The 23017-nt window shown below is 47.7% G+C and overlaps 1 protein-coding gene across 3 annotated transcripts in view; it reads left to right on the forward strand.

The window, feature by feature from the left end:
• The window catches only part of POLE (DNA polymerase epsilon, catalytic subunit), a 62361-nt gene that overhangs the window by 10798 nt on the left and 28546 nt on the right, over positions 1-23017 (forward strand). For all 3 annotated transcript variants that reach the window (XM_044776127.2, XM_070515784.1, XM_070515785.1), the window contains 18 exons: positions 551-658; positions 1000-1110; positions 1392-1477; positions 1864-1983; positions 3481-3613; positions 3704-3817; positions 3946-4158; positions 4438-4545; positions 10924-11052; positions 11129-11231; positions 11320-11466; positions 11898-12043; positions 15697-15845; positions 16972-17064; positions 17297-17441; positions 19822-19979; positions 20356-20551; positions 22145-22359. In XM_044776127.2, coding sequence (XP_044632062.2) covers positions 551-658; positions 1000-1110; positions 1392-1477; positions 1864-1983; positions 3481-3613; positions 3704-3817; positions 3946-4158; positions 4438-4545; positions 10924-11052; positions 11129-11231; positions 11320-11466; positions 11898-12043; positions 15697-15845; positions 16972-17064; positions 17297-17441; positions 19822-19979; positions 20356-20551; positions 22145-22359 — 2474 coding nt within the window. The remainder of the gene's footprint in view (positions 1-550; positions 659-999; positions 1111-1391; positions 1478-1863; positions 1984-3480; positions 3614-3703; positions 3818-3945; positions 4159-4437; positions 4546-10923; positions 11053-11128; positions 11232-11319; positions 11467-11897; positions 12044-15696; positions 15846-16971; positions 17065-17296; positions 17442-19821; positions 19980-20355; positions 20552-22144; positions 22360-23017) is intronic.

Genomic DNA, 23017 nt, shown 5'->3' on the forward strand with positions numbered 1-23017 from the left:
ACTTAACTGGTGCGCCACTGGGCCATCCCCTAGGATCTGAACGTTTGAGGGAAAGCTCTGACATCCATTTTGGGTGGTTGATAGCAAAGGGATAGGGTGAAAAATGGGTTCATGACTGGAAGGTCTTGGTTCAGGTACAGCTTTGTGATCTTGGGAAAGTCTGTAGTCCGTTTTCTCATTCCTAAAATGATGATGTCGGCTCTATAGCAGTCTCCTGTCAGGGTTGTCATAAAGGTCAAAATGAGGTAATGCATTTTAAAGAGGTTTGAGACTCAGGTGTTTTGTAATTCTAGGCTTGTCCTAGGATCAACTGCTCTAGCCTTTTCTCGTATCTGTTTTAATTTTCATACCATCAGCGAATCATGGTATTAATGTAGGTTTGTCAACCCCAGGATGCTTGTCCCACTTCTTTTGGAGCCTTTTCCCGTGGTACCTTGACTCTTGCTTTTGGCAATTAGAGGTGGAGGTAGTGGGTGTCAAGAGGGCCACTGAGGTCTCCAGATCTTAGCTTGGTTTGTGGCCAACTTAACACTACATTTTCTCCCTCTAGGACCCTGTGGTTTTGGCATTTGACATTGAGACAACCAAACTGCCCCTCAAGTTTCCTGATGCTGAGACTGACCAGATTATGATGATTTCCTATATGATTGATGGTCAGGTGAGCAGTGCCTTCTGGCATATAAGCTCCCTAGGAACAGGGACCTTGTCTTATCCCCAAACCAGAACAGAGTCCACCCCACAATTAGTATTTTTTGGGTAAGTAACGAGTGAGTGCAAGCCAAGAAAGTAAACAAGCAGCCGTTTTGTCATCCAGCAATGCTCCTGCCTTCCAATAGAAATCTGAGACATTTGGGATTTAAGTGGTGTGTCTGCTTGGGAAGCTAGGGCACCTTCAAGTTGCTGCAGAGATTTTTGTAGTAAGGGTTTCTGGGCTGAGTGTTGAGAGGTGTGTCTTCAGCATTGTGTCTAACTCACACTGACTGCTAATGAACTTCTCAGGGCTACCTCATCACCAACAGGGAGATTGTTTCAGAAGATATTGAAGATTTCGAGTTCACCCCCAAGCCGGAATATGAGGGGCCTTTTTGTGTCTTCAATGAACCTGATGAGGTAAAGAGGTGTCACTTCGGAAATTGCCTGATATTTGGGATGAAATGGGAAGAACAGGCATGTTGACCCTTTTAAGGCCTCGGCATTCATCTAATCAGAACAGTAGCTCACTGGGCTCAGTTGTCAGTCGTGTGAGCCTTGTTCATGTGGAGGCATGGGTCGAGAGTGGAAATAAAGGGCTGATGTGAGGTTGCTTTTCCTGGACTTCGGGAGAGGTACTTGGAAATAGCTTGAGGAAGAGAAAAAGCAACCATCTGACTGTTATGATTTGTTGAATTCAGGTTCATCTCATCCAAAGATGGTTTGAACATGTTCAGGAGACCAAACCCACCATTATGGTCACCTACAATGGGGACTTTTTTGACTGGTGAGTCTACTGTCTAATTTGTGAGTAACTAAAAAGTGTTTGAGAGTGAATGTTGCACGATAGTGTGCGTATACTTAACGCTACTGAAGTGTACACTTAAAGCAGTTTAGATGGAAAGAAAAAGTGTTTGAGAGTGAATGTTGCACAATAGTGTGCATATACTTAACACTACTGAACTGTACACTTAAAGCAGTTTAGATGGAGAGAAAAAGTGTTTATGGGGAAGGAGGGGAGAATCACTGCTTGTGGCACAAGTGGGCTCCTCAGTCTGTTTGAGCAGAGACCCATGTGAGGAGTTCCCGGGTTTACTCGAGTGTCCCCTAGCGGCAGTCTTCCTTCTCTTTGAAGGAATTAGAGACCAGCTGCCCCTGTGTGCTTGTCCCTAGGCCGTTTGTGGAGGCCAGAGCAGCGGTCCATGGACTGAGCATGTACCAGGAGATAGGATTCCAGAAGGACAACCAGGGGGAGTATAAGGCACCCCAGTGCATCCACATGGACTGTCTCAGGTAGGTCCTGTGGTTCACCCAGCAGCTCGTCATAGTGTCTTGAGGGCTTCCTGTGAGGGAGATCCAAGGCTCCCCTCTCACACATGCTGGTCCTTTCACACCCTCTCGAGAGAGGAAAATGGCCTCTGAGAAGCAGCTCCTGTCCCTTGAGAGGACAGCAGCTGCCAGCTCTGCCCAGATCTAGGGACATGCTATCTTTCATCGTTTGCTTATCATTCATTCAGTCAACAAACACATGTTGAGCATCGGCCCTTGGGGTGCGTAAGCCAGGCCAGAAAGAAAGGCCCAGTAGAGTGAGGTCCTGGTGCTTTGGGAGCTCCTGGAGGGGACTCAGCTTCTCCACATGTGGTTAGGAGGCAGCAGGCAGGCTCTCTCTCAAAGGACAAGCAGGCTGTACAGACAGGCTGAGGTGTCTAGGCTGAAGATAACCATATGAGGTAGCCCAGAGTGCCCAAAGGGAAAACTACAGAGGAAGGAGGTCTCATGGGCCTTCTTCGTCCTGTGAAGAGGGGGGTTTTATCTTGGCCATCATGGAGAGCCATGGACACATTTAAAGCTTGATCCATTTTCTCTTTAGCCTTGGTGTTATGGCACATGAGTTGGAGGGTGCAAGCTGAGTCATAATGTGAATGGGTAAAGAGAGAGCTGGAAATGGGGATCTGAGGATTTATGGGGAGGGGTGCCTGAGGCACAGGGAATGCTTGTTCTAAGGGTTTGGGGTGAGCTCCTGGGGGATAGGGCAGAGCTGAGGTTCAAGGTAGGAGCAGGCTTGGCAGCCCCATCCACATGGATGGTCCAGAGACCATGAGGCACAGTGATGCTGTAAGAACTGTGGTAGCTGATGGACTCAAGAAGAGGAGTAAAAGGAGAGAGGTGGGGCCCCTCAGGGGAGGCAGCGATGCCAGGGAAGCCATAGTGGGGCATTTCTGGGGGAGAGGATGGCCAATAGCACAGGGAGGTTGAGGAGGGTGAAATTGGACGTGGCCAGTAGGAAGCTACAGGTCTCAGGGAGACAGTGGTGTGAGTGGTAGGGAGGAAGTGGAGAGGGGCATAGAGTTGAGGGTCATGGGGTGACCTTGAGTGTTTCCATGCTGAAAGGACCGTGTAAGGAGAGTAGGGGAGTTTGATATTGGGCCTGAGGGGAGAGCAGGGTGAGGCCAGCAACACCAATGGAACAAGTGGTGGAGCGGTCTGGGGGAGGCCGGAGGGTGTGGGTTCCTGCACGCTTGCGTTTATATTTCTCTGAGGGTGAGAGGGAAGGCCACGGGGCTGGCTCTGGTGTCTCCTTGTCTTTGAGGGTACATCTGTGAAATTAACTAGATCTGGGTGAAAGGTTTTCATGGGGTGCCTGCACCATGCAGGGTCTCAGTGGGGATCCTTGAGGTACCTGTTAGGACTCTGCATCTTCCTGTGTTATGTTCAGCTTTGCTTTTCCCACGGGTTCCTGGACTTCATCTTGGAATCACCTCTGGCCTTTGCTCTCATTCTCATTTCCAGGTGGGTGAAGAGGGACAGTTACCTTCCCGTGGGCAGCCATAACCTCAAAGCAGCTGCCAAAGCCAAGCTGGGCTACGACCCTGTGGAGCTGGACCCTGAGGACATGTGCCGGATGGCCACCGAGCAGCCCCAGGCATGTGCACTACCTTGCTGCGTTCATCTTCTGTGCCGATGCGGTAAAACGGGGCGCGTTGTTGACCTGACTCAAGTGTTCTCTCCTCAGACTCTGGCCACATACTCAGTGTCGGACGCAGTAGCCACGTACTACCTGTACATGAAGTATGTCCACCCCTTTATATTCGCCCTGTGCACCATTATCCCCATGGAACCTGATGAGGTCAGTGCCTCTCCTGGTCCCTCAAACGTTTCTCAACACACTACCTGATGGGGCTGGTCCTGCACAGCTGAGGCAGATGTGGCTGTGGGATTTTGGTGTTTGGTTCAAAGCCTGGCTTTTCCCTGTAGGTGCTGCGGAAGGGCTCTGGGACGCTATGCGAGGCCTTGCTGATGGTGCAGGCCTTCCACGCCAACATCATCTTCCCCAACAAGCAGGAGCAGGAGTTCAACAAGCTGACAGACGACGGCCACGTGTTGGACGCCGAGACCTACGTGGGCGGCCACGTGGAGGCCCTTGAGTCGGGCGTGTTCCGCAGTGACATCCCCTGCCGGTTCAGGATGGTGCGCCCCTCCCAGTTCTCCCAAGGCTTGGGCCTCTTCCCATTGAGTGCTGTGATGGGACCCAAAAGCCACAAGGGCTGAAGTAGATCCTTTGTCCCCTTCTCGCCTCAAGGGCCCCTCATTGGACGTCCTTTGTCTGGCCTGCCCATGTCGAGGGCACTGCAGGGCGAGTGCGTGGCTCCTCCTGGAGCATTCTCTGCAGCCTCCCACCTGCAGTTGGTTGGTTGGTACAAGGGCATTTTCCTGTCTCACCTGTGTCCTCTCTAACATTTGTGCTAGAATCCGGCTGCCTTTGACTTCCTGCTGCAGCGGGTGGAGAAGACCTTGCGTCACGCCATTGAGGAAGAGGAGAAGGTGCCTGTGGAGCAGGTCACCAACTTTCAAGAGGTAACGGTCAAGGGGAGGCGGGAGAAATAGTCTGTTCACATTTCCTGCCTTATAGACTGCTTCTTTTAGTAGTGTGTATTATGTGCTTACTATGTGCTGGTGCTTGAGCATGGGGACAGAAGACACAGGGTCTCGTCTGGTCTGGCAGGACAGGACAGTGTCGTGGTCATGGTGAATGACCCAACTTGGTGAGTAGAGAGTTTCGCAGAGGAGGCAATGGGCTCCTGAGCTGGCTCTTGGAACGTGGTAGGCTGATGGGGATGGAGAGGGCAGGCGACGGATCTCATGCCCAGTTCACTTGGACTTTATTTTGTAGGCAGTGAGGAGCCATTGGAGACTTCTTATTTATTTTTTGTTGTTAAGGAGACTTTAAAAATGGTGACAGTAAATTTCTACAAATTACAGAGTAGAATCTAGTGACTGTAAAATCCATCAAATAATGGTTAGAAAGCACCATTTACAAAGTGTGTCCCATGACTGGAGACCCCAGGCACCTCCCACTTTGCTGGTTCTGTTCCTTTGAACATGGCACACCTCAGGTCTTGCACTGCTCAATACTACAGCATTTTCAGTGATTCTAGTGGTTTGGAGTTTTTACCAATTTTAGGATGGATGTCAAGAAACATCGGGGCTAGCCCCGTGGCCGAGTGGTTAAGTTCATGCACTCCTCTTCAGCGGCCCGAGGTTTCTCTGGTTCAGATCCTGGGTGCAGACATGGCACTGCTCATCAGGCCATGCTGAGGCAGCGTCCCACATAGCACAACCAGAGGCACTCACAACAAGAATGTACAGCTATGTACTCGGGGGGCTTTGGGGAGCAGAAGAAGAAAAAAAAGAAGATTGGCAACAGTTGTTAGCTCAGGTGCCAATCTTTAAAAAAGAAAAAAGAGAAACACCTTGTAGCAGATTCACGAGGCAAAATCCAAACAAGAATATGTGCACATTCTCTGCAAACTGTGGAGTGCTGTGCAGCTGTTGCCAGCTACAGCTGTCATATACTCTTAATGAACCAACCTGGGGAGAAGAGAGTCTAGGCTAAAGAACAAATATGAGTTAACAAATTCCCTAAAAAGAACAAAGATACTACTTTCAAGTCTAAGAAACAATGAAATGAGTGAGGAGGGTGAGACTGATACTAATCAGGGGGCTACAGACAACTTAGTGAATCCAGAAGTGAACTCTTTCCAGATGACAGGTAGTATGTCTTATTAGCTATTTCCAAAGTCCCTGAAAGTATTCTCTAAAGGGCAGCCCAGAATCTTTAGGAAAAGGGCCACAGGTTCACCTTTCTGTTCTGAGTGATCATTCTGTTAGTGGTGTGGAGCATGGCTGGTGGGAGGTGTCAGCTAGGGGCTCACAGCAACATCTGACATGTCCAGGTGTTGTTCCCCCGTCAGAACTTAGCTTTTCAGTCATCCCAGCCTTCCTCTCTTCTTTTTTTTTTTTTTTGTGAGGTCCTAATAGTTTGTAACATTGTGAAATTTCACTTGTACGCTCTTATTTGTCAGTTACCATATAAATATGCCCCTTTACCCCCTGTGTCTGCCTCCCAACCCCTGTCCCCCTGGTAACCACTGAACTGTTCTCTTTGTCCATCTGTTTATCTTCCACATATGAATGATATCATACAGAGTTTGTCTTTCTCTATCTGACTTATTTCGCTCAAGGTCCATCCATGTTGTTGCAAATGGGACTATTTTGTCTTTTTTTTATGGCTGAGTGGTATTTCATTGTATATATACACATCTTCTTTATCCAATCATTAGTTCATGGGCACTTGGGTTGCTTCCATGTCTTGGCTATTGTGAATAATGCTGCAGTGAACAGAGGGGTGCATAGGTCTCTTTGTATTGTTGATTTCAAGTTCTTTGGATAAATACCCAGTAGTGGGATAGCTGGGTCATATGGTAGTTCTATTTTCAGTTTTTTGAGAAATCTCCCTGCTGTTTCCTATAGTGGCTGCACTGATTTGCATTCCCACCAGCAGTGTATCGGAGTTCCCTTTTCTCTACAACCTCTCCAACATATGTTACTTTTTGTCTTGGTGATTATAGCCATTCTAACAGGTATAAGGTGGTGTCTTAGTGTAGTTTTGGTTTGCATTTCCGTGATGATTAGTGATGTTGAGCATCTTTTCATGTGACTATTGGCCATCTGTATATCTTCTTTGGAGAAATGTCTATTCATATCTTCTGCCCATTTTTTGATTGGGTTGTTTGTTTTCTTGTTGTTCAGTTCTGTGAGTTCTTTATATATTTTGGAGATTAATCCCTTGTCAGACATATAATTTGCAAATATTTTCTCCAAGTTGGTGGATTGTCTTTTTGTTTTGATCCTGGTTTCCTTTGCCTTGCAGAAGCTCTTTAGTCTGATGAAGTCCCACTTGTTTATCTTTTCTTTTGCTTCCCTTGACCGAGTGGACATGGTATTTGGAAAGATCCTTTAAAGATCCATGTCAAAGACTGTACTGCCTATATTTTCTTCTAGAAGTTTGGTGGGTTTTTTTGGGAAAGATTAGCCCTAAGCTAATATCTGCTACCAATCCTCCTCTTTTTGCTGAGGAAGACCAGCCCTGAGCTAACGTCCCTGCCCATCTTCCTCTACCTTATATGTGGGATGCCTGCTCCAGCATGACTTGACAAGCAGTGCGTAGGTCTGCACCACGGATCCGGACTGAGAATCCTGGGCCATCCAAGCAGAATGTGCAAACTTAACCACTGCACCACCGGGCTGGCTCCCTCTTCTAGAATTTTTATGGTTTCAGGTCTTACTTCAAGTCTTTGATCCGTTTTGAGCCTATTTTTGTGTATGGCGAAAGATAATGGTCTACTTTCATTCTTTTGCATGTGGCTGTCCAGTTTTCCCAGCACCATTTATTGAAGAGGCTTTCCTTTCTCCATTGTATGTTCTTGGCTCCTTTGTCAATGATTAGCTGACCGTAGCCTTCCTCCCTTCTTATTTGGACCTTCTGAACTTCCTTCCCCAAGTAGCATGTCAGAACATGCCTTAAAGCAGAGAAGGATGGAGTGATTGTTCTCTTAATGCTTCATTTCCCTAAAATTCAGTTAGAAACAATAAATACTATGTTTCTGGTATTTCTTATTCTATATGATAGACATTATTTCTTTTAATCATTTTTTCCTTATAATTTTGGGTATGTGTTTTATTTTGACTACTTTGGAGAGTTTTATGGAATTTTTTTAACACTAAGGGCAATTTTGCATTAAAGTGATTTTCTAATATGACTTTACCAAACTTAATGTATTTCATAAAAAAAGGTGGCTACCTTCCTGGTTAATTTTTTTTTTTTTTTTTTAATGTTATGATAGATTACAACCTTGTGAGATTTCAGTTGTACATTTTTGTTAGTCATGTTGTGGGTACATCACTTCCCCCTCTGTGCCCTCCCCCCACCCCCCCTTTTCCCTGGTAACCACCGATCAGATCTCCTTATCAATATACTAATTTCCACCTGTGAGTGGAGTCATATAGAGTTCGTCTTTCTCTGACTGGCTTATTTCGCTTAACATAATACCCTCGAGGTCCATCCACGTTGTTGTGAATGGGCCAATTTTGTCTTTTTTTATGGCTGAGTAGTATTCCATTGTGTATATATACCACATCTTCTTTATCCAATCATCAGTTTCTGGGCATGTAGGCTGGTTCCACGTCTTGGCTATTGTAAATAATGCTGCGATGAACATAGGGGTGCAACGGACTCTTGAGATTTCTGATATCAGGTTCTTAGGATAGATACCCAGTAATGGGATGGCCGGGTCATAGGGTATTTCTATTTTTAACTTTTTGAGAAATCTCCATACTGTTTTCCATAGCCTGGTTAATTTTTTTGTTCTGGCTAATTTTTGCATCTATTTAGGTGTTTTTCAGTCTTCTCTACTCTCAAATGTCTAAAGCAGAAGTTGGCAAATCACAGCCCATGAAGCCTGTTTCTGTAGAGCCAGCAAGCGAAGAATGGCTTTTACATTTTTTAAATGTTGTAGAAAAGAATATATGACAGACTGTGTATGGCCACAAAACCTAAAGTATTTATTATTTGGTCCTGTACAGAGGTTTGCCAACTCTACATCTAAAGGATTTTTTTAGCCAATTTGTCTAAGAATGCCAATGTATTAAATTATCTAATAAATATTATTAGAATAACTCCTAAATATATTAGTTCTCAAATTTTGGTGTTGTTTACATTTTGTATGAAATGAACTTATCAAATAAATACATACCTAATGTTTTGATTTAACTGGGTGTTGTGGGAAGTGAACAAAAATATATGACCATCAGAAGCCTGTTAAGCTTTAGCCTTATATGGTTTCAGTGACTATTTTTGTTTTTTAGGACAATGTTTTTGTCTCTGAAAGCTCTGTCGGTTCGTTTTCAAATGTGCTTTACTTATGTATTTTTTTTTAAGTGGATTCTTTCTCTTCCTGTGTTTTAGATGTTTGGTCTTTAGTATTTTTAATTATGCTCATTTTAGCGTTTACTCCAGGAGATTTATTCTCTGAAATTTTCAGGGGTCTCTTCCTACTGTGTGTGCTCTCAGTCTTGTTGGGTATTTCTTCCCATGCTCTGCAATTTTGGATTACTTCAGCAGAAAGTCCTGTGCAGCCTGTCCAGGGCCATCAGGTAGTTTTAGGGTTGTTTCTGCCTAGTTTCACAGAAGTGATGCTGGCCTGGGGTTACTTCTTATGTGGTTCCTTGGCTCGAGGGTTGCCAGGCCAAGTGGAGAGTATGTAAACTACAGACCCGTTAGAGGGACCGGCCTGTGGTCACAAGTGCTCAGGGAAGATACTTTCTTCACCCAGGGCTCAGAAGAGTGGTGATTTTGGTGAGTAGATTTGTTCTAGTTTATCCTTTTACAGAGGTAGCCTTTGAGAGTCCTGTTTTTATTTGGGGCTCTGCATTTCATCTCCCTGTTGTGCATAGTTTGCCTCTCCCTGAGGAGTCATGAGAAATATGCAGAGGAGCTCCTGCAGGCCTGAGATGGCCATCCTTAGAAAGGCCTGCGTGCTGGGCTGGCCCTTGGCTGGTGTCTGGGAGCTTGGATTTCAGGAGGTTTCTCACCCTTCTCTGATAGGAACGCCTCACATACCTGTGGTGCTTGTGCAAACATTGTGTTTTATGCTGAGCACCTGCTCTCCTGCTGGGAGTCCATAGTTTTGGTAGGTGCAGGCTGAGGTGCCTATGTGACCAGCCCCCAGTAAAAACCCTGAGTGTGGGGTCTCTAGGAGCTTCCCTGGGCGACAGATGTTGTCACAGTCTGGTGCTGGAAGAATCATGCTCATCCCAGGCTCATCCTGACTTCCCCTGGTGCACCTTTTCCCTTTGCTGATTTAGCTCTGTGTCCTTTCACTGTGAGTCATCAATTCCTGGGGACCCCAACACAGGGCCCAGCCTCTGCCAGACACCCACTGAGTCAGCTCACTTCTCTGGTTTTGAGTTCGTTCTTCATGTTTGCACTCTGGGGATAACTTAGAAGCTCAGTTCTGCATTTACAGGGATAGTTTTCATATTTCATGCAGGATTTCTAGTGTTTGGTATCAGGAGAGTTTTTAGGCTAATAGCTCAACCCTTGACTGGAAACAGAAATCTGAGGGGCTGGCCCTGTGGCTGAGTGGTTAAGTTCGCATGCTCTGCTTCTCTGGCACATGGTTTCACCGGTTCAGATCCTGGGTGCGGACATGGCACCACTTATTAGGCCATGCTGAGGCGGCATCCCACATGCCACAACTAGAAGGACCCACAACTAAAATATGCAACTATGTACTGGGGAGGTTTGGGGAGAAAAAGCAGGAAAAAAAAAAGATTGGCAACAGTTTTTAGCTCAGGTGCCAATCTTTAAAAAAAAATTTTAAAAAAAAGAAAAAAGAAGAAATCTGATTCGTTGGTTTATAAAGTAGTGCCAGAGACAGTCTAGAATCATGCTATTCAGAGTGTGGTGTTTGGTCCAAGAGGGCCTATACTTGAGCTCACACTAACCTCTAGAGCCTTCTCATCTGTCAGGTCAGGGCTTGCTGGGACAGAGACGATGTGTCGTGTGCCTGTACCACAGGGGCACCCAAGAAGGGTGGCTGTGGATACTCCAGCTGGGTCCCGTACTCTCTGGCAGATGGGCCTTGCTGTGCGAGGCCACAGACAATCTTAGGCAATTTCCTCCCAGCCCCAAAAGTGCTGGGGTAGAGGCTGCAGTTTCCCACAATGTTGTCCTTCTTCTGCCCCTTCTTGCAAGCCTCCTCCACCTCCAGCACCTGATGTTGGGGGCCACTGTCATCCATCTGGAACCCTCAGTGTTTTCTTTGTCACTCCGTGCAGTCTCCAGTTTTTATCTTGGTTGCTAGCCTCCACTTCTTTCCCCTTTTTCTGTAGGTGTGTGATCAGATTAAGACCAAGCTCACCTCACTGAAAGATGTTCCTAACCGAATTGAATGTCCCCTTATCTACCACTTGGATGTGGGGGCCATGTACCCCAACATCATCCTGACGAACCGCCTGCAGGTGAGACACATTCCTACATCAGAATCAAGCTCTTTCTGTCTGAACCCTAATTGCTTCTTCCCTATCCTCTCCACAGCCCTCTGCCATGGTGGACGAGGCCACGTGTGCTGCCTGTGACTTCAATAAGCCTGGAGCAAACTGCCAGAGGAAGATGGCTTGGCAGTGGAGGGGCGAGTTCAGTGAGTGTCGGCCCTGGGTGAGGGCTGCTCAGTGGGAAGCAGGTGGGTGGTTCTCTATCACAGACTCTTCTCCTGTTATCCCTCCTAGTGCCAGCTAGTCGCAGCGAGTACCATCGGATCCAGCACCAGCTGGAGTCAGAGAAGTTCCCTCCTTTGACCCCAGAGGGCCCAGCCCGGGCCTTCCATGAGCTGTCCCGCGAGGAGCAGGCTAAATATGAGAAGAGAAGGCTGGCAGGTGAGCAGCCCAGGGCTTAGTTTTAGCTTTCCAAAAAGTGCATCTCCTCCTACTTTTGGGCCTTTATTGGGCTGTGTTGGTACGTCACTGCCTGAGGTCTTTTAAACTAGTTGTTGAACTAGATCAGATCACTATAAACTAGTTCTTCCTGTTAGACTTCCTTTCTTCATCTCTCTTTTGGTGAGTGTTCAGATACTGATCTCTTCCTGCTGTGGTCTTGGCATATTTGGCCCGTTCATGCTGAGGCTGCCCTCTCTCCGATCTAATAAACTAGCGGCATGTCTTTCTGACTTTTCTGCTCCTTTGTGTTAAACCTAGAAAGCCACGTTCGTTGGCGTTCATTGCATCCCAGCTTTCTTGGGCCTGTCTGGGAGGCCCAGTTGTCTCCTGTGTGGAGTCTCATGTGCTTCCCGCTCTCCATTGTGCCTCAGATTACTGCCGGAAGGCATACAAGAAGATCCATGTGACCAAGGTGGAGGAGCGCCTGACCACCATCTGCCAGCGAGAGAATTCTTTCTATGTGGACACAGTGCGTGCCTTCCGGGACAGGCGCTATGAGTTCAAAGGTCTCCACAAGGTAAGTCTGACCTTTGTGAGGTTGGAACACAGTCTAGTTTCTGAGATGAGAATCGTTGCCTGGTGCTGTCTGGATAGTTGTGGCTCCCACAACTGGGATGGATTGCTCCCTGACCTCTGGGCTGGCACAGGCATTCAGACAATAAATTCCAGCTGTTTTTAACGTTGAAGAATTAAGGGCCTGAGGCCTCGCGACTATTCTGAATTACTGCTTTTGGAGTAATTATTTTTAAAGCAGTGATCAGCAAACTATGGTGGGCTGGCCATTTTTATAAAGTTTTGTTGGAACTGAGCTATGCTCTCCTGCAGCGGGGAGGTGAGCAGCTGCGGCAGAAACTGAGGCCCACACATCTGTGGTATTCACCGTGTGGCCCGTTAGTTTGCTGACCTCTGACTGGGGAGAGTTGGGGGAATGTTTTTACTGACATGTTTCATCCAGTTGGATCAGGGAAAATACATTGCAACACCTCAGTTGTAATATTAGAGGTAATAGTTTTATATTTAAGCAAATGAGATATTTCTTCTGAGAGACCTTCCTTCACTGCTAGACTTGGTAAGGTCCCTGCTGCTCGATCCCCTCGCTTTCCGCCGTGTCCTGATCATCATCATGCTTTGTTATCATTACTACTATTATTATTATTTGGGTTTTTTTGGTTATGGCTTTTTTTGCTTTTTCTCCCCAAATCCCCCCAGTACATAGTTGTCTATTTTAGTTGTGGGCCCTTCTAGTTGTGGCGTGTGGGACACCGCCTCAGCATGGCCTGGTGAGCGGTGCCATGTTTGCACCCAGGATCCAAACCGGCAAAACCCTGGGCTGCCGAAACTGGAGCGCGTGAACTTAACCAGTTGGCCACGGGGCTGGCCCTGTTGTTTTTTTATTGTAAAATATACATAATACAACACTTAATTTTTTTAAAAAGATTTTATTTTCCCTTTTTCTCCCCAAAGTCCCCCAGTACATAGTTGTATATATATATATTTTTTTTTAGTTGTGGGTCCTTCTAGTTGTGGCATGTGGGATGCCGTCTCAGCATGGCCCAATGAGCGGAGCCATGTCTGCGCCCAGGATCCGAACCGGTGAAACCCTGGGCTGCCAAAGCTGGAGCGTGCGAACTTAACCACTTGGCCACAGGGCTGGTCCTTACAACACTTAATATTTTTAAGTGTACGGTTCAGTGGCATTAAGTACATTCACATTGTTGTGCAACCATCACCACCATGCATCTCCAGAACTCTTCATTTTGCAAAACTGAAAGTCTGCACCCATTTAACAATAATCCCTCATTCTACTTTCTGTCTCTATGAGTTTGACTCCTCTAGGAATCTGGAATAGATGGAATCATATGGTATTTGTCTTTTTGGGATTGGCTTATTTCACTTAGCATAATGTCCTCAAGGTTCATCCATGTGGTAGTATGTGTCAGAACTTCCTTCCTTTTTAAGGCTGAATGATATTCCTGTCATATGTACATACCACATTTTGTTTATCCATTCATTCATCCGTGGACACTTGGCTTACTTCCACATTTTGGCTTTTGTGCATAATGCTGCTGTGAACATGGTTAAACAAATACCTCTTCAAGTCCCTTCTTTCAATTCTTCTGGGTATGTACCCAAAAGTGAAATTGTTGGATCATATAATAACTGTATTTTTAATCTTTTGAGGAACTGCCACACCATCTCACTTTATTTTAATTTAATAACTTTTTTGTTCATCCATCTCCCTCATCAGACAAGCACTGAAAGTGTAGTGACTGTCTCCTTCAGAGTCTAATGCAGTACCTGGCACATAGTAGGCAATCAGTAAACATCTTAATTTGTTTTTCTTTAAAATACCAAACCTTTAAAAAAATTTTCTTCTCATGTTGGGTGGGGAGTTTGCTGAAATATTTATGGCCTTCTCTGGCATTTCTTTATCAGTTGCTTTTGCCAGGGACCTCCTGGGTAGCTCTTATTTGCCTAAAGCAGACACAGGCAGGCCTGGTTCCTCATCCTAGGATGCCGTGGCCTCAGGATGGCCAGCTGCATCACGGAAGCTGGCAACGCATTGTCCCAAGCCCACCCCACAGTGCTTGTTGGCTTAAGACTCGCTTCCTCACAGGGAAGCAGGGGGAGCTGATCTGCCAAAGTGACCCTCACCAGCACAATGGGAGAGCTGTCCCTCGGCCTCTTCTCTGAGGCTCAGCATCCCGGGCGTGCAGCCTGTCTGTGGATGTGAGAGCTGAGTGTCACCATGTGCCCCATGGCTGGGACCGGATGTTACTGGGGTCCTGCACCCCCCCAGGGCTGGTGTTCATGATCTGATGGCTTCCAGTCTGATAAAAAAATTCTATGGAGCCTTTCATTCATATGAGGCATTTGTTGAGTGCCTGTTATGTGCCAGACGCTCTTGTAGGTACTGAGAATACATCAGCTGGGGAGTGAAGGTGAAATGTTCTGAGATGGGAGGAGAATGTAAATGTTCAACCACTGTGACAGCATCTAACTCGGCAAATGGGGAAAGAAATGCAGCTCAGGCAGGAGTGAGTTCAGATGCCCCCAAGCACGAGTATCCATCACCCTCCCTAGTGGTTGTGTCCACTTTATTGAGGTAAAATTGACATGGGGTGAATCTCACCCTCTCAGGTGGGCAGTTCTGTGGGTTTTGACAAACACACACAGCAGTGTAACCACCACCACAGTGAAGAGAAGGTTCCATTGCAACCATTCAGAATAGCACACGGTCCTTTGTTAACTTTGCTGTGTCCGTCTTCCAGTGCTTGAAATGGAATCTGATAAGCAGTTGGTCCGTATGATGGCTAATGAGTAACCTGTTATCCTAAGATGTCATCTCTAATGATGTTAGCTTTGCCCTCTGCCTGTCAGCGGTTTCTGAGTTCTCTTGTTTGAGAAACCCTGTAACTCATCTTGTCGAGTGCAGTGAGTAAGAGAGTAAACTGAATAACGGGACTCGGATTGGGAGCCCCTGGACCTGGTGGAGCAAAGCCTGTGTTTCTGGTCTTCAGACATGGATTTCATTTGCTTCTCCAGCCAGCTGTCAGGTCCTGGGTTCTGGCCCAGGAGAGTAAAGTTGCCCCAAGTCTGAGGTGTCCAAGTGGGTTGTTGCTGTAACAGTATTTTCTCCTAGTCCTTGGTCTTACGAGAAACAAAAATGTGACATGGACATGTTCCTCTGTGTTCAGAACTCTTTTCAGGACATCTGCCTCACACGGGACACTTCTAGATTAAAGGTGACTCCTACACATGAGAAGGCTGTCGTTCTGGCCTGGCGCCTGGGTTGGGGATTGTGTAGACCCTATAAGGGACAAGTCGGTATTGTATCCACATTAAGTTTCTTGGGTGTAGTGATGGTATTGTGGTTATAAAGGAGAATGTCCTTGTTCCTGGAAGTTGTGTGCTGAAGTATTTAGGGGGGTTGGGTCACGATATCTACAACTTTCAACGGGTTGTGCCAATAGAGAGAATGGAATAAAGGAAATGTAGCAAAACATCGACAGTGGTTCCTCTGGGAAAAGCATGTACGGTCTTCACAGTATTGTGTTTTCTAGTTTTCTGTGGATTTGAAATTTTCAGATGATTGAAACCTTGGGCTGTTGACCGGAGAATGTGAGCTGGGAGAATCTAGGAGGTGATCAGTCTTTGTATGGTTCTCAGGTGTGGAAAAAGAAGCTCTCAGCAGCCGTGGAGGTGGGTGACGCGGCCGAAGTGAAGCGCTGCAGGAACATGGAGGTGCTGTACGACTCCCTGCAGCTGGCGCACAAGTGCATCCTCAACTCCTTCTACGGCTACGTTATGCGCAAAGGGTGCGCTGCTGCCTGGGGGCTCTGGACGCCTGCGGGTCGAGTGAATGGATAGACAAGAGGGAGAGTCAGGACTGCAGGCTTCTCTCCAGGGAATATAGGAGCAAGCAGGGCTGGAGTGGGAGGTTGAAGAGTAGGGCCACGCTAACTCAGAGGGTCTGGGGTGCTGAGGGGATCGGTATTGCTGGACGTGTTTGAACACAAAGGCAGCGATTTGGTAGTTTCTGGCTTGTTTATGACTTAATGAATGTCATCATTTGGGGATGTGGAGAGGGTCTAGGCAGTTGCTAAGCAACATCGTGTGACTAATGAGGGATGTAAAGCTGCCTGAGAAGTCAAGAAAGCCAGGAGTAGGAGGTCTTAAAGCCAAGGTGGAGAGTGTTTCTGGTGTTGGGTGATGCAGGGAGATGAGGCAAAGTGGGACCTGAGTTTGTCCATTGGATGCAATGGTGGATGGGGGCCTCGGGGAGAGCAGGTCAGTGAAGGTGAGGCCTGGCCACTGTGGGTGGGGGACATGAGGAGGGTCAGCATGAGCGGCTTTGGAGGAGAAACGTGATGATGCCAGAGATTGGGTTTGAGGGAGGGTCCTTTGTGTATTTGTTGTTGCTTTTTAATGACAGGGAAGGAGGGGCAGAGAGCAGAGATAGAACCTGAGCAGAGATCCAGGGGCAGGAGGGCTGGCCTCGGGTCACCTGACACCTCTAGCTTGAGAACAGTGAGCCAGTGCCCTGGTGGGAAGCTGAAGGTGTCTGCAGGGTTATATTTTCCCCCAGAAGTTGAAGGATGAGCCTGAGGTTTGGGAGAATGGAGAAGGTGTGAGATGATGCTGGGCAGAGTGGGAGAAGGCTCGCAGGGGACACGTGACCATCTGGGCTAATATTGAGTCCTACCAAGGCTGAGGTCGTAAGCTGTTGCAGTGGCAGCATGCTGCATCTTTCCAGAACTTTCCTGAGTTGAGCCTCGCACCCTGAAGAAAGGACAGAGAAGTGTCCTCAGCACAGTGCTAGATTCCACCTTAGTTCTCCTGCCCTGCTTCAGATGTCCCCTTCTTGGCGTCCTTCTCTCTCTCTACCTCATGACCCTCTGGAAAGAGCCACGCTCACCCCCAGGCTGTAACTGTCCTTCACAGGGCCCGCTGGTACTCCATGGAGATGGCTGGCATTGTCTGCTTCACGGGGGCCAACATCATCACCCAGGCACGGGAGCTGATCGAGCAGATCGGGTGAGCGCTTTGGTCAGCCACTGGGGCGACGTGGCCTAGTAGGGAAGGCCAGGGGTGCTGGGAGTAGGAAGCAGCAGGTTAGCACAGATGGAGTTGGAAATGGGTGGGCGTTTCGTTTCATGGGTTCATGGCCAGGAAGAGCCTCGTCTGCTGTCAGGACTTGACACTGAATTCTCACTATGGGGGCCATGGTCCAGCATCCGTGTGGCCTTATTTCTCTGTTTCTCTGAAGGAGGCCCTTAGAGCTGGACACAGATGGAATATGGTGCGTCCTGCCCAACAGTTTTCCTGAAAACTTTGTCGTCAAGACAACCAGTGTGAAAAAGCCCAAGGTGACCATCTCCTACCCTGGGGCCATGTTAAACATCATGGTCAAGGTGAGCCTGGGTCTCCAGCGAGGGACTACCATCTGGGCCTGGTTTCCTAGTGCCACCACTCTGATGGGGCTTTGGGAAAGGGGACTGCTGGCTCTCTGACTGGCACACTCCACTTCCTAATTTCAGACCACCTTTCCTCCACCATTCAGATTGTTTTTCTTTAGCCTGAGGATCTGTACAGAAAATGCTGTGCTTAAAAGTTACTTGAGTGAGTCTGCATTCTCCTTCAGCATAGCACCCAGACTGTCTTGCTTTTAACTTTTTATTTTGAAATGGTTTTAGACTTACAGAAAAATTACAAAGATAGAACAGAGAATTCCTATATACCCTTCAGCCCACTTCCCCTGATGTTAACATCTTCTATCAACCATGCTACACTTACCAGAACTAAGAAATTCCTGTTGGCACAACACTAACTAAACTACAGTCTTTATTTGGATTTCTGAGTTTTTCTAGGACCCCACGCTGCCTGTAGTCGTCCTGTCTTATTAGTCCCCTTCAGTCTGCCAGCCCCTCGGTCTTTCCTGTCTCTCGTGACCAGGACACTTCAGTGAGTGCTGGTCAGGTGTTTTGTTGACTGCCCCTCGATTTGGATTCGTCTGTTATTTCTTGTTATTATACTGAGGTTATTTGGGTTTTTTGGAGGAGGGCCGCAGAGGTGACGTGCCGTGTGTTGGCATTCTGTCAGTGCCTGGTGTCAGGATCTGCACTTCTGGTCACTGGATGCACTTGCTGCCTGCCGGCTTCCCCACTGTCGTGTTATGGGGTGAGTCAGTGAGTCCACATCCCAGGAGAGGAATTAAGCTTCCCATCCCAGAAGGAGGAGTGTCAGAGTCTGGCCGTTTATTAAAGCCACCACAGTAATTAGTAAATACTGTGGAGGAGATATTCTGAGACTATGCAAGTGTCCCGTTTCTCCCTAAGCTCTGGCTCGCTGCCCTCAGCACCATCAGCAGCTCTCACTGCAGCAGTCATCACTGGTGTTTTCTGGGTGGTTTCCCTCTATGGGGATTCCCTATTTCTCTCATTCCTTGTACATTTATTAACTGGACTCCTTCTGTAAGGAAGGATTGTCTGCTGCTCTCCCACTTATTCCTTCACTTACCCATGTGCTTAGTTGTTTGTGACATCAGAATGGGTTCATGGATGTCTGTGATATTGGGTTGTAACCCAGTGCTGTTGCAGTGTGTTTTGTTGCTCAGCTTGTTCCCCTTTGGACACTGAGTGCTTCACATTTGCCCACATGTTCTTGAGACATGCCCCCATTCTGTGGTTTGGGTTTGGGTTTTTTGGGAGCAGTTTCTTACTTCCTGGTACTACAAGGTGCTGCATCTTATATTTTCCCTATTCCAACCCTGGAATCAACCTTTTCTCCAAGGAGCCCACACTCCTTTTATATTGGAGAATGGTGTTAGAAACCAAAATCAGGTGCTGGTGTGCTCATTGCTGCTGGGGTGTCACTGCTTCCAGCTGCTCACAGTGGATGAGACAGGAAATATGTGTATGTATACTGCCCCCCCCACATCTATGTTTATTTCTCTATCTGTACCTATATTTTAAGTATATGACATGGGTCTGTATTGATATATACTGTTCCTTTCTTTATTAGTAACTTCTTTCTCCTGCAGTGAGAAACCTATCTCTAATTTTCTCAGTATATGTACTTATTTGTTCAACCCTAGTGTGTGTAAAATAGTTCCGAGTGTGCCACTGTGAGCAGTAAATCTACAGCTGCAGTGTTTGCAGACAGCTGTTTTATCCTTAGTCTTATGCTCTCTAGTCAAAACACGGTTTGCCAAAGTCACTTAAGTCAGCCTTTCTTCTCCAGCCCTTTGGCGGGGTTCTGTCATAGGTCAATAATGCAGTTGAGTCATTTGTCCCAGTCTGCAGTCCCTTTTGGGGTCGCTTGATATCCTGGCTGAATGTTTTTTAATTTGCATACAGTAAAATTCTCTCTTGATAGAGTGCAGTTCTGTGGGTTTTGACCCACATGTAGAGTCATGTGATCACCACCACAGAGCAGCACAGGACAGCTCCATCACCCCATAGATTCCTGAGTGCTGCCCCTTTGTTGTCAGCCCATCTCCACAACCCCAAACCCTGGCTGCCCCATTGATCTTTGGGTGATAATTTTGCCTTTTCCAGAATGTCCTATGCATGGAAACATGGTGTGTAACCTCCTGGGCTGAGCAGAATGCACTTTGGTTCATCCACATTGGACTTGTGTCAGAACTTGATCCTTTTCTCTTGCCAAGTGGTGTCCAGTATAGAGAAGAGCCCCGGTTTGCTGATCCGTCCACTCTTTGGAGAGTAGCCGGTTGTTTCCAGGTCTGGACAGTTATGAGTGAGGCTGCCTGCTCTTCGTGTTCTTGTTTTGTAGGAAGGTTTCACCAATGATCAGTACCAGGAACTGGCTGAGCCTTCCTCGCTCACCTATGTCACCCGCTCAGAGAATAGCATCTTTTTTGAGGTCGATGGACCGTACCTTGCCATGATTCTTCCAGCCTCCAAGGAAGAAGGCAAGAAACTGAAGAAGAGGTAGGAGTCCCACAGCCTTTGTGGTTGGGAAGGGAAGAAGGATGAGACTTAGCAACTCGTCCAGGAAATGGACCAGGAGCCAGGATGGGAACAGACCTCAGTTCTGGTTTTGGCCTTTTTGATTCAATTTGGAAAGCTGTTGTCGACAATGATGCCACCAGCTGTTTCTTCACCTGTTAGATTCTGGTTCTACAGGCTGCAAGCCCCTAAGTCAGTTTTATGTTGGAGAAGCATAAATCTCAGGGTGGAGAGATGTTTGCTGCCTGATGGATGCTAGAGGGGAGGCTCAGAAAGAAAAGGAGAAAGGCAGAGAGGCAATGAAGAGCAGCCAGCATCCCAGGCTGTGTTTCACTCCTGTGCTTGCCTGTGTTTCTAGATATGCTGTGTTCAATGAGGATGGTTCCCTGGCCGAGCTAAAGGGCTTCGAGGTCAAACGTCGCGGGGAGCTGCAGCTGATTAAAATCTTCCAGTCCTCAGTGTTTGAGGCCTTCCTCAAGGGCAGCACCCTAGAAGAAGTGTATGGCTCTGTTGCCAAGGTGGCCGATTACTGGTTGGACGTGCTGTATAGCAAGGTAAGGCCGCCTTCCTCCTCACCTGGCTCTGAGGCATCTGTGGGCAGAGAGACCTGGTGTTCCCTGGGCTCCCGGAGGGCCAAGTGACAGATGAACTCAGGCTAATTCTGACAAAATCTCAAGACTTCCAGTGTCTCTCAGAATCCTCCCTCAGCTTCTGCATCCAGTTACAGGATTCTGTGAAGGAAGCAAATAGTGTGATGGTAAAAGGAATTGTAAGAGAGAAATTTACCAATGATCATATCAGCTTCTTTGATTGTTTAAATCTTTGTAGGCTCTATGAACACACACATAATTTCTACAACTTCAGCGACAGTGTTGCCTTATCTTTAGATACACCTTCTCATAGAATTTACCATTACCGCATGTTGCTCTGTAGTCTTTGTATTTCATCAAGTTTGCGTGGCTTAATTTATGGACCACTCTGCTACTGTTGGGCGTCAGATGGGCTTCAGGTTTCCACTGTTGTAAATAATGTCGCATTGAACATCTTTGTGTAGATGCCAGTCCCTCCTCTCCTGCGTTGTTTGCTAGGAGGAGGCTTTCTGGGTAAAAGGAATACTAGAATATTCTGAAACATTTTTCTGGCTTCCTGTGTTTTGTGGCATGTCGTTTCATTCTTTATAGAGTTGACCCATACATGAGAGTAAGCACCAAGGGGGAAGATCACCTGAAACTCTCGTGACCTGAGCAAATCTTATGGGATGTTGGGGGTGGGAGGTCAGGGATGGGTGTGCACAGGAGCTGGGGCGAGAGGGATGTGTGTGTACAAGGGTAGGGGTGGGAAGTCAGGGATGGGTATGCACAGGGGCAGGGATGGGTGGTCAGGGATGGATGTATACAAGGGCAAGGGCGAGAGGTCAGGGATGGGTGTGCACAAGGTCAGGGGTGGGAGGTCAGGGATGGGTGTGCACAGGAGTAGGGGCAGGAGGTCATGGATGCATGTGCACAAGGGCAGGGATGGGAGGTCAGGGATGCATGTGCACAAGGGCAGGAGTGGGAGGTCAGGGATTGTGTACAAGGTCAGGGGTGGGAGGTCAGGGATGGGTGTGTACAAGGTCAGGGGTGGGAGGTCAGGGATGGGTGTGCAGAGGAGAAGGGGTGGGAGGTCAGGGATGTGTGTGCAAAGGAGCGTGTGCATGGGAACAGATGTAGCTGTCTGTCCTCAGGCCCCTCAGACTCTTCATCAACCAAGAATGCCACTGGCTCCTCAGTTGCTCCAGTGGCTCTCCACCTGGCCAGGGTCTCTCTATTTCCTCCCTCCTGACTGCTTTTCCCTGTCTTTCTCTTCCTTTTAGGAGAAAAATCACCAGTTTTTGCCCTGTCTTTCTCCTTTCTTTGCAGTCTCAGTGCTTATGGCTCAATAAATGTTTCTTGACATTTTCTGCACAGTTTAATAAAATAAAAGTTAAAGTTTTGTGTGTGTTTTTTTAAAGTATTGCTGTACACTGGTGAGACAACCCCATTATACTGTTGCCTTCAGCTCATCAGGCTAGAGAAACACACAACTCCGTGGGAGGAAAGTCCAGGCTGAGCTTGGGGTGAGGCTCCTCTACCTCTGCATGATGTTTTTCCCATTGCCTCTTTCTCCAGGCAGCCAACATGCCTGATTCTGAGCTGTTTGAGCTGATCTCTGAGAATCGTTCCATGTCTCGGAAGCTGGAAGATTATGGGGAGCAGAAGTCTACATCCATCAGCACGGCCAAGCGCCTGGCTGAGTTCCTGGGAGATCAGATGGTGAAAGATGCAGGGCTGAGCTGCCGCTACATCATCTCTCGGAAGCCTGAGGGGTCTCCAGTCACAGAGAGGTAGGGGTTTCCAAGGTTAAGGAAGTGATTCTTTAAGGATTTGGATGCTCACGTTGAAAACCTGTGTTTCTTGTGGAACCTCTGTCCCTCGATAGAGAGGTGAGCTCCTTAAGAAGAGCAGGGACAGTGAGGTGTTGGAAGAGGGAGGGACTGGGCCTCCGACTCCCTGCAAATCAGATGACAGGAAGGCTTGCTGGGTCCCTGGCAGGACCCCTGAGAGGGTGTGGTGAGCCCGTCCACCTGGAGCCCCTGAGAAGCTGGGGCTTAGTTTCTTGGGAGGCCAGACCAAGGGCACCCTCTCAGTCAGGCATAGAGGTGTGGGGGCGACTTGGAGAGTCAGCTATGATGGACCCCGTCACAAGGTCCAGTTCAGGTTTAGGACAGGGCCCTGCGTCACTCACACCTTCAGGGAGACTGATGCTGCCCTGGCTGGAGAGGTTGTAGTGGCTTGCCTCACAGAATGCTCCAGCACCTAAGGCTCCATTGCACTGCCAGGGCCGTGTCTCCTAACCCTCTTTGCTGACAGAAGGAAATGTCCTCCAGCTTCTGGAACACGTCAAGGGCAACAGCAGAGGATTCTATCAGATAGCAAGCAGTGTCCAGTCCCAACTGTGGAAGGTTCAGGGTCAACAGGGCAGATCTGTCACCCAGTGCCATT

The sequence above is a fragment of the Equus asinus genome, chromosome 8, assembly GCF_041296235.1.
Source record: "Equus asinus isolate D_3611 breed Donkey chromosome 8, EquAss-T2T_v2, whole genome shotgun sequence".
NCBI classification, from domain to species: Eukaryota; Metazoa; Chordata; class Mammalia; order Perissodactyla; family Equidae; genus Equus; species Equus asinus.